The sequence below is a fragment of the Symphodus melops genome (assembly GCF_947650265.1).
Source record: "Symphodus melops genome assembly, chromosome: 1".
Classification (NCBI taxonomy): Eukaryota; Metazoa; Chordata; class Actinopteri; order Labriformes; family Labridae; genus Symphodus; species Symphodus melops.
In genome coordinates, this window is record NC_136691.1 from 43309489 (window position 1) to 43319877 (window position 10389).

Below are 10389 nucleotides of genomic sequence, written 5' to 3' on the forward strand. Positions count from 1 at the left end.
TTTTTAATTTTGTTATTAACATAAACCTTTAACTTGTTATAATATTTTAAATCAAACATAGTTCTTACCCTATAATTAAATAAAGTTGTTTGTCTTTGTTGTTTCTTTTACTTTGTATTTCTCTTTTTAGCACTCCAATGTAATCCCTAAGTCTTGTTTGTTCTGTTCTTAAATGGTTTTTATTTTATATTTTTGTCTTTCTTTTTTATTTATTTTACAAAGAATGAGAATAAACACTTGATCACAAGTTCATGTCTCCTGTCTTTCATGAGTACATAATTAAATTATTGACTTAACTTCATACGTCTTTATCTGTTTGTTTTGTTCAATATTTTGGTTTAATTTACTATCTTATTATTTCATGGACAGTCCCTTTTACAACAAAAGGAAGGGCTTTAGCCTTTGTGGTTAATTTCCAGCTGCAGTCCCCTACCAGCTGTAAGTTAGCAACCTAAAATGCATTAAAATACAATACATTAAATCACAATTTAAAAAAAAAAATCGAGTTCTATAATATTGCTGCTACTATGTTATCATTATTATTATTTGTACTTGTATTATGATATAGAGGTAATCCTTTTTATCCCTGTGTTTAGGTTAATACTGTCAATTGAATGTATATTGAAAATAGTTCGCCCGTTACATGTGAAATCGGTAGGTTTTGTTGTTAGTATCTGTAAATAACAGATTTAAAAATGTATTTATTCACTATTAAAATTGACCAAAACAATCACTTTCAATTTATATTTTCCTCTTATTTAATATTGATATAGCATATTGTTTTTAAAGTGGAGTAGCGTACTTGTTCTAATATTGTAGATACTTGTGAAGTTTATAACACGTTGAAAATATCTAACAGTTAAAAATGGTAACCATAGATATATATGAACGAAACAGCCACATTTGTCGCGTTCCTCTACGTCATCAGAATGCGTCATTAGCAGCTGATTGACCGGCAGCATGAAGCGATGGTTGCGGACCGGTGCGACCTTGGTGGTCGGAGCCGGACTCGGGGCTTCAGTGACCCACCTGCTTAGTGTCAGAGGCCGGGAGGAAGAGCCTGAGGATACTGGTGTACTCAGTAGAATACCACTGCTCCCAGTACCGAATGTGCATGCGTCCGAGCTGTCGGTAAGAGAAGTGTGTGTGTGTGTGTGTGTGTGTGTGTGTGTGTGTGTGTGTGTGTGTGTGTGTGTGCGTGTGTGCGTGTGTGCGTGCGTGCGTGCGTGCGTGCGTGCGTGCGTGCGTGTGGTCAAATTACTTTCGACATGATCTGATTTTTATCTGTAACCACAGGAGATCTTTTAGATGTGTTTGACACCATCACATCATTTTTTTATATTTATGTTTAAAGAGGTCAGTTTCTAACAGAACCACAGAAAGCCTGATTCAGAAGTGTTCTGTCTGACACGACTTTGACACAGTTTATTATCAGCCTTTTACAGATGATTAGCTGCTAGACTGGACTGAAGTTAAAACTGTTATAAATTAATCCAAAGCTCAACAAATTGAATACAGGTTGATACAAATGCAAATAAACAAAACTCCAAAACCTTACAATGACGGTAAACTTCACGTTTAGAGGGTCAAAAATATGTTTCCCTTCAGGGATCACACACATGACCAGAGATCTGAGCTGTGCGCTTAACAGTGACACCTCAAACAATAAAAAACAAATAACATGGCTCTTATAATATACTATTATAAATATTTGAAAAGGTGTGTTTCACAGTTTTAGAATCAAGTTATTTCAATGTTCTGTTTTCCCCTCTAATAATTGATAGAAAAACAGTGAACAGTGTTGACTGTGGAGTTTAATTTTGATTGTTTTGTTGAATGCAGTTTTCAGGAGCCAACCATTGTCTTATTTTGAAAGAGACTTCCTGTTTTATATACTACCTGCTGTTGTTTTATTGTTGTTCAGGTAAGTCCAGGTGGGTCAGGAGTTGTGATGAAGTATGGCTTCCCCTCTTTGGCTAACATTAAGACCAGAGAGTCCTATGTCACCTCATACGACCCCCGAACACGCACTGCATCTTGGGTAATAGAAAGGCTAAACTCTGCCACTCTCAGCGGCTCGTCAGACAGGAAGTACTGCGAATTCAAAGAGGACGACAGGTGAATCTTTTGAGAGTTGACTAAACCTGAAATTAAATTTAATAACATTAAGTAAGTTTCTAAGTGTGGAGCAATTTTCTTTTCAAATCTTTATTTTAAGATTTCTTAATTCTTGTCCCCTTCCACAGTGTGCACATATTTCACAGAGGAACTAATGCTGACTACAGGGGAAGTGGCTTCGACAGAGGTCACCTGGCTGCAGCAGCAAATCACAAGTGGAATCAGAAAGCCATGGATGACACCTTCTACCTGAGCAATGTGGCACCACAGGTAGAAACAGTTTGTCAATGTGCATCACACCTGACTACAGGTAACATAGGCTTTAAGTTATTTAATGTGTGTTAAGAACTCTCTTATGGTCGGGACACCTGGTACCTGTTTCAGAGTGCAGAACTGAAGTTTCAGGTTACATAGATGCAGTTTCTTGAATTTCCCTCGTGATCAATAAAGTATCTATCTATCTATCTTTCTGTAATATTGGAGCTACAATGAGAATTGCCCCGATAAACTTTATTCACGTGTGATTTGTGTTGTTTGTTCTGAGAACCCTCACCTGAACCAAAAGACCTGGAACAATTTGGAGAAAATGTGTCGCTCTCTAACAAAACGTTACCTTAATGTCTACGTCTGCACTGGACCTCTTTACCTGCCCAGGTAAAACCTTCATTTCTACTTGTGTTGTTGTGTGGGAGGAGCTACAGTAATATTAGACATCAGTATTGTGTGTGTGTGTGTGTTCCAGGCAGGAGGCTGATGGGAAACTCTATGTTCGATATCAAGTTTTGGGACAAAACCACGTTGCTGTGCCGACACACTTCTTCAAAGTGAGTCCACTTAACTGCTGCTGAAGTCGAGTATGTTGGTGTGACGACTGATGAATTCATCTCAAATGTTACTCCACAGGTGTTGATCCTGGAGCAGTCAGATGGTAGGGGCGTGGAGCTTCGGTCTTATGTTTTACCAAATGAACCAGTAGATGAGAAGATTCCTTTGGAGCGTTTTCTTGTACCCATAGAAACCATTGAGAGGGCATCTGGACTTTTGTTTGTCCCAAACATCATGAAGAGAACCAGCAATTTGCAAGCCATTGCCAGCAGATGAACTGCATTAACCACAATGCATCTTTGCCTTGTGAACTCTGTTTTTTAACCTTCACTTCTCCAGCAACATGCTTTAAATCCAAAGAGGGCAGTATTGCCATTGTGACTAAAACAAATACTGGTATATGTTTTGAGGTGTAGATCTGTGTAATGGACTACACTTCCCACAATCCTCTTTTGTGTTAGTCTGAGAAGCCAGCATGACAGCAGGTGAAGGAACAAAACATAATTCTGAATAATGAAAGAAATGTAATATTGAAATGATTGTTTTAGGTTAAAGGTTTTCATTATGCTATATTAATTACATTTATAATGATTTGTCATAATTACATGTGAAGCTTCACATTTCCTTCATGTTGTTGCTGGTTTGAAACAAATCATGTGCTGTCCATGTACTGTACGTCTGAATCTTCATGTTTGTTAAGATGCATCAGGAATTCTCAATCCCTTCCTGAATAAAGAGGAAGAGAACATCTGATTTTACAAATTACTTTATTATTAAATGTGATACTTTTTTAAAGATTTGAACTTTTTTTGTGCCTTTATTAGAGCAATAGGACAGTGGACCAAGACGGAAATTAGGGAGAGAAAGTGGGGATTGACGTAGGAAAGGAGCCACTGGGACACGCGCACTAATCACTGCGCCCCCAAATGTGATCCTTTTTTTTCTTCTTCTTAATGCATTGTATTAGTTATAGCTGAACAGACTGACGATCCTAAATGAACTTGAAAATCTGTTTTTAAATCCGACCAGAAATGGGATGAAAGAAGCTGAGACAAGTAACATAAAACATTATTTTATTAGAAAGCTGAAATTTCTGATCGCACAAATACTGACCATCTACCCATCAACCACTTAGTCTGAATATGTTGTAGTCCATCCAAAATTCTACAAGTCTGTCCACTGATGGGAGACAACCAATCAGACTGCTGTTGCTTTTTCCTACTTGGGTTCATGTCTATGCGCCTATATGCGTCGTGAACGCCTCGAGCCTTGCTGACTGTTGTCCACCTCAACAAACGCTTCCTCATCCTGTGAGCTGAAGATGTCCGACAGCTGATACGTGTTCTCCTGCTGCTGTGAGTTCTGCTGCGTGTTCTGGGCCTCCTCTGCATTGAACTTCTTCAGTTTTTCCTTCAGTAGAGGACAGGCCTTCGCATGCAGGAAATCGATGATCTCTTAAAAAAACAGAGAGATGAACGTCAGTCCAAATGAGGGGAATGTTTACAATAGAAAGATGAAGTATTACAATACTATCGCAGTTCCATAAAGTTTAACAACACAAGTATTAAAATAACCTAGATTCACAGTGCTTTAAGAATGAAGTTAAAACAGAGTACCACGTCTCATTGTAAGGTGAACTACTGCTGTATGACGGCAAGATAAAGCATAACAGTAAAATATTCCATCACTGACCTCCGTACGATAATCTTGTCCAGTTAGGAACTCTGGAAACTTTCAATCGGTGGAAAGTCTTCTGAACACACACAGGCGTCACTTTGCTGAAACACAACACGGTGCTACTTTTAATCCAAACACAAAACATTGTGAACGAACATAAAGCAACCCTACAACTAACATGAGTTGACATATTTATGTTATTCCCCTAATATACAGGTATGTAATCATACTGCTATTTGGATTGTCTTACAGTTAGCTCTCATCTACGCTGTTTAGTTAATCTTCTCTGAGCAGGGCACAAAAACAAGTCTTACCACAACACTTCGAGTGCAACGTTATACCAAAATTCATAACATTAAGGTAATTTTTCTAACCTGAACTCTGAAAAGGATATACAGACGACTGATCAGTTGTCTAGATCCCCTTATTTAACATTTTGGATCTGACAGTTTATCCTATAACCTCACCCGACAGTATCAGCGACCTCATCCCAGTTGATGTCTGCCACATCATCAATACGCATGTTGTACAGCCTGAAACACACACATTAGACCCTTTATTAGCAGTAGTAACAGATCTGTTATAGTTCAGTTGTATTAACAGTTTCATTTGATCCCCTTTATCTTAGTGGTGTTTGATGGGGACTGAGTCACATGGCTAGTAAGGTGGCTATAACAGCCCTTAAACTAATTTCTACACTAGAGAAGACATTTTGTTTATCAAAAGTAATCGAAAGTATTCATATTCATTTAAAGCTCCAATACAGCTCTTACCGTGTTTAATATTCGGTAAGCAGCACAGCTTCTCATTTATTAGCCTCACATAATAAATGCCCTCTGGGAACAAAAACGTTCCTGTTTGTAAATGATACGTTTTTGTCTTGGTTCAGGAGGAGGAGATCTTACGTGTTGATAAGTAGAATTTTAGCCTGAAGTCCTTCTGATCCTCTGTTGAAGGTGCCGACACCCGGAGACAGTTTTAACTTTACGAGGGAGAACCTGAAAGACACAGACACCACAGACATGAACATCTGGAGACTTTGTCAACAAGATCATCCATACAGTTGCACAGTTGAACGCCTGAATATTTCACCTATGCATTTGAGAACATCTAGCACCACTTGGGGTACCTGATAGATGCTTGATTTAACAAATTGAATCTTACTACAGAAAGGGACTCTGGTTGAACTCATGTGCCTACTTATTTACTGTTGTATGTTCTGTTAAATATTGAAAAAAAGAAAAAAGTAGTCATTTCTCCAGAGCTGTGGACATGCTGCAAACACAGACACAAATAGAACTTACCCTGGACTCTGCAGTAACTCTCGTGTATGTGGGTATGGGCGAAATGTGCTTGGTGTATGTGTACATACTTTATATTTTTTGCGCTGCAACTGGATTTCTCAACAGAGTTGTGTTGTGTAACATAACCGTAACCCTACCTACCCACCCACCTACCCACCATTAAGTCACTGTTTATTTTAACATTAGGCCCCAAAGCAACTAAAACAGAACAACCACATCTATCTTCATTAAGGTATCCTGGTGACAGTTACTGACCACTTGAGACGACACTGGATCCAGTGTCTGGTCCCGACCTTGTGACTGATCTCGGTCCAGGGCAGGTTGTTACACAGCTGCTCTCTGCTCAAACCTGAACCTGCAGGACTCTGCTGAACCAGAACCTCCAGGTGGGCCTTTAGAGCCTCCTTCAACCTTGACTCCTCGTCTGGACTCCACACACCGTGACTTACAGCTGGAAAGACACACACAGGTGTAAGCTTACACATTGTTCACTGATCCATGACTTCTAAGCAACATAGCAAATGCATCTTAAGGTAGATTTGTGGATTTCTTGTTACATTCAGATCCTAACATACTGTAGGTATTCTTTTTAGCAGGACCTAAAAAAAACAGAGAACAACAATTGGATGACAAAATGTCGTGTGTTGGGGTTTACCAATTGTGGAAAAGCGTTTTTCTAATGCGTAGACACTGCGGTCCATTTTACGGGCGATCTCTTTCCAGTTGTTCCCATAGAGGTTCTGAAACTTGACTAGAGACTTCATCTCCTCCTCTGAGAACCTGAAAGAGAACATAGATACAGTGCTTTACAAACTGGATGCAATGACAGAGAAGGTTCTGCAGCCAGTACCTCCACACACAGGAGATTATGAAGCTAAATCATAAAAATACAGACGCATTTTAAAGGTTTATAACAACAGGTTTCTTATAGTAAATCAACTATACATCCATTTATAGTAAGTGACATATCAAAGTTACAAGCATCATATTGTATTGTTTGAGTGGTATCAGGGTTTTTTGAACTATGTTATACACATGGTGTTCAGCAACTAAACAGTTACAGTGCAGCTTGTTCTACGGCTTGTCCCCCCGCCTCAAAAAAGCATTTATAATACAGAAATGTCCCAGCTCGTCGGTGATGATACTTGTCTGAGAAAAGAACCGGGATAAAGCTGACTTTTGCCTCTGACCTTCCCAAGTGGTTTGAGTCGTCAAAAATCTTCTTGGCTCTGGTGTAAACCTGATGGCATGTCCGAGGGATCCCCTCCGCTGAAGAGACAGAAACATTGAGAGACAGACATGAACTACGACATCCTAAGTTACCCCTCATGATGAGCAAGATAATGTGTGCTTACACACCAATCCTTTCCAGAAAGCAGTGTACTTTTCTCAGCTTCTTGATTTCTGCCTCTTCCTCTTTGAACCTCATAGGAAACAGAAGCTTAACAGGTGAGCTGATGCCGATCAGAGCCATGAAGTCTGCAACGTTCTTTCTGATCAGCTCATTCTCGTGAGCAGTGCACCGCCCTCGATGCAGAGACACCCCTGGTGAAGGAGAAAAGTGCATTTTCTGTAGAAGTTGCGTTTGTGTTTTAAGTATCTTGTTGATTACGGGCCTAACTAAATACCTTGTTCATTCAAGTATTCATTGACATTTCTTTCAGAGCTTTAAAGTCATTAAAAGGTGTGATACTTTCATGTTCGCAGTATTAAGACTTTGTTTTTTTCGTTGTATTAATAGCTTGCTGTTCTTTATGGTTCAGTGTATGTTTTGGTGGTTCATTGTTTGCTGCATTGGTACCTTGTTGTTTGAAGTTCCTGAAGCGCTGTAGATCATATCTCACCAGTTTCTTGATCTGCTCCAATGATTTACTTCTTACATCAGGAATGAACTCCTGCAGCTCCTCCAACAACTCAAACTCAAATCTGACAAACCAAGAAATACACTGTTAATAATGGGTTCTGACAAAGGAAACACTGTGCTCTGACTGTCTGTTGGAACTTTTTCGTGAAATTCTGACTTTCGTCTGAATTCCTTTGGACTTGAATGTTTTCACTTCTACAACATTACACCCATAACAACATTAGGTGCAATGCCCCTTAAGCCAAAAACATTTTAAAAAGTACATTTATTTTCTAAAAAATTATAACATCAGATTATAACTGTAACAAATAGTGATCATACAGGCCAAGCCTTTAGTAAAATATCTTGTCACTCATTTATGTATTGCTATATTAAAATGTAATTCAATCAGGAATTCTATCCAACATAATCATATTTAAAAAAAAACTTACTGATCTTCATGTTTTCCTGCTAATCTTTTCAGTTTCTGCTTTTTCTTCATTACTCCTGTTCCTCTCTCTTTCATCCTTGTCTTTTGCTTTTTTGGCCGCTCTCCTCCTCCGACCTTCTGCACTTTTTTCTTCTTTTTCTTTTCCACATTTTTTCCTTCTTTTGGAATCACTGGTCGAACACTCTTCTTCTTTCCCCCCCCTTCCTTCTTAGTTTGAATAGAAACCAGGGCTCCTGCCTCTGTGCTTTCTGTTTTTACCTCTGCGACGATAACCTCTTGTTTCTTCTTCTTTTTCTTCTTCTTTTTGTTTTTTGATGTTTCTCCGTTGTTGTGCTCTGTTGTTATGGTGACAACGCTCGCCTCACTCAGCATCTTTTTTTGTTTCTTTTTCTTCACCCCAGGTGTTTCTATAGCTTTCTCCCCTTGCGCCTCTTTTCTTTTCTTTTTTTTCTCCTTCTTCTTAGTGATCGTGTCTTCCACTGTAACAGGAGAAGAGCAATTGAACTCTTCTTCCTCTCGCTGGTGTTTCTTCTTCTTCTTTTCCTGTTTCTCAGGTGTGTTGATGTCAACAGATGTAGGACCGTCCTGCTGACTGTCTGATCTTTTTCTCTTCCGAGAGGGAAAGGGAGAGTTTGTAGGAGGTTTCATGATGGCAGGAGGAGATGATGAAGAAGATGCAGAACTGATGCTGATTATTTTCTTATTTGAGCTGTAGGAGAAAACAAACTCATGACTGAACAGTCAGATCATTAACTGAACCAGTAATGATTCAGGATAAGACAGAATCAGGTGTAACAACACAAGTTTTAAGTCACAGTCAATGTATTTTATGATGCATTATTAGTGTTACATTACATTAAGTAATGTAAAGTTTCGCTAAATAAAGCTATGATAAGATAGATATTTATTAATCTGCATGGAAATTTTACTTCCAAATTGCAAAATTACAGTTTAAGAGAAAGAGTAGCACATCAGATGATCAAATAAAGGTAAAACTAAAATGTAAAATGCCTAAAAATACTGTAAACATGATCTTTCGAATCGAAGTCTTTCGTTTTTATTTTTCTGATTTTTTTTCCTTAGATGTGAATACCTCTACCACCGTTATGATTCATTAATGCAAATCCGATAAGAAACCGACCCACAAAGAAATCAACACAAGTTACGTGTATTTGTGCACTTTCACAGAACCAGTATATCAGATATTTACCAGTGAAGGGTTCAACAGGAGACCAGAACCAGAGATAACTGAGAGAGGAACACGCAGGCTGTAAGGTTATAATCGAAACAGTAAAGAAAAGTACAGAGATTTAAAAGAAAATCTAAACACACGCAAGTTTAGCATATAAATCCACTCACCTTCTCCACTGCAGCACGCGTGCTACGGAAATGCTGCATGTTTACTTCCGGGATGGCAAATGCGCATGCCCGGACGCCTCAGATTGAAACAGATGGGGTGCGTTCCCTCCTATCTCCTTTCACTATCCACTTCACTTCAACCTTAAGGGAAAGGCGTTCATAAAGGACTGTGCTTTTTTACCGGTGAAATAATCATAATAACCACGAGGTGTGAATGAAAATATAAAGTATGCTCTATAAGATACCAGGATACTTCACTTTAATTCTTTTATAACATCAGCATCATGTTTAGAGTTCACCTCTGGGTCTAAAGAGATTTGTTGCCACAGCTGTGTGATTTGTGACTGTATTGAAAAGATGAAAAGCAAACATTTCTATTTTTTGTGTTACCCTTGTTTAAGGCAAAATTATTACAATGCTAACTTCCATGATCTGCGTCCCTTTTCCTTTTTTTTTATTGACAAGGTTTTATAGGCCTATTACAATTTCTCGTATTAAATCAACATCAAATAACAGCAAAGCATCTCCACCAAACATGATACAAAGGAAGCATCGTCCCACCTTTCCTTAACTTTTAGAGAATTTAAAGAATTTAGAGAACTATAGTCTGGCCTCCACTTAACTGCTTCCAGAGTTAAGGAAAACAGGAGCGTGAAAAGAGATACCAGGGACAATCCAAACGCACCTCTGTCATAGGGAATATATAAAGCTTTATCCTGTTCAAAAGGAGATGGTAGAGACACACTGTCCATTTGTACAAATATCCTGACTTATTTTTTAGAAGAGGGACCATCCACCATCTACTTCAGTTT

At 38.6% G+C, this 10389-nt stretch overlaps 2 protein-coding genes across 5 annotated transcripts; one reads left to right on the forward strand and one right to left on the reverse strand.

Annotated features, from left to right (window-relative positions):
* The first annotated feature begins 890 nt into the window (after positions 1-890).
* Positions 891-3708, forward strand: endog (endonuclease G). Its single transcript, XM_079359918.1, has 6 exons — positions 891-1131; positions 1925-2118; positions 2247-2388; positions 2663-2772; positions 2861-2942; positions 3022-3708. Exons 1-6 carry the CDS (start codon positions 961-963, stop codon positions 3217-3219), a joined length of 897 nt encoding a protein of 298 aa, XP_079216044.1. The 5' UTR covers positions 891-960; the 3' UTR covers positions 3220-3708.
* A 291-nt stretch (positions 3709-3999) lies between these two features.
* On the reverse strand, positions 4000-9698 carry LOC306833913 (transcription termination factor 1-like). Of its 4 annotated transcripts, none has more exons than XM_079359544.1 (12): positions 9578-9698; positions 9429-9466; positions 8220-8927; positions 7726-7850; positions 7284-7469; positions 7115-7193; positions 6580-6704; positions 6180-6375; positions 5526-5618; positions 5088-5153; positions 4636-4721; positions 4000-4397 (listed from the first exon to the last, which is right to left on the reverse strand). In XM_079359544.1, exons 3-12 carry the CDS (start codon positions 8864-8866, stop codon positions 4186-4188), a joined length of 1815 nt encoding a protein of 604 aa, XP_079215670.1. In that variant the 5' UTR covers positions 8867-8927; positions 9429-9466; positions 9578-9698; the 3' UTR covers positions 4000-4185. The 4 variants fall into 4 exon arrangements, with proteins under 4 accessions (XP_079215670.1, XP_079215667.1, XP_079215669.1 ...); XM_079359541.1 differs by having other exon boundaries at positions 9429-9486; XM_079359543.1 differs by lacking the exon at positions 9429-9466.
* Between the last annotated feature and the right edge of the window lie 691 nt (positions 9699-10389).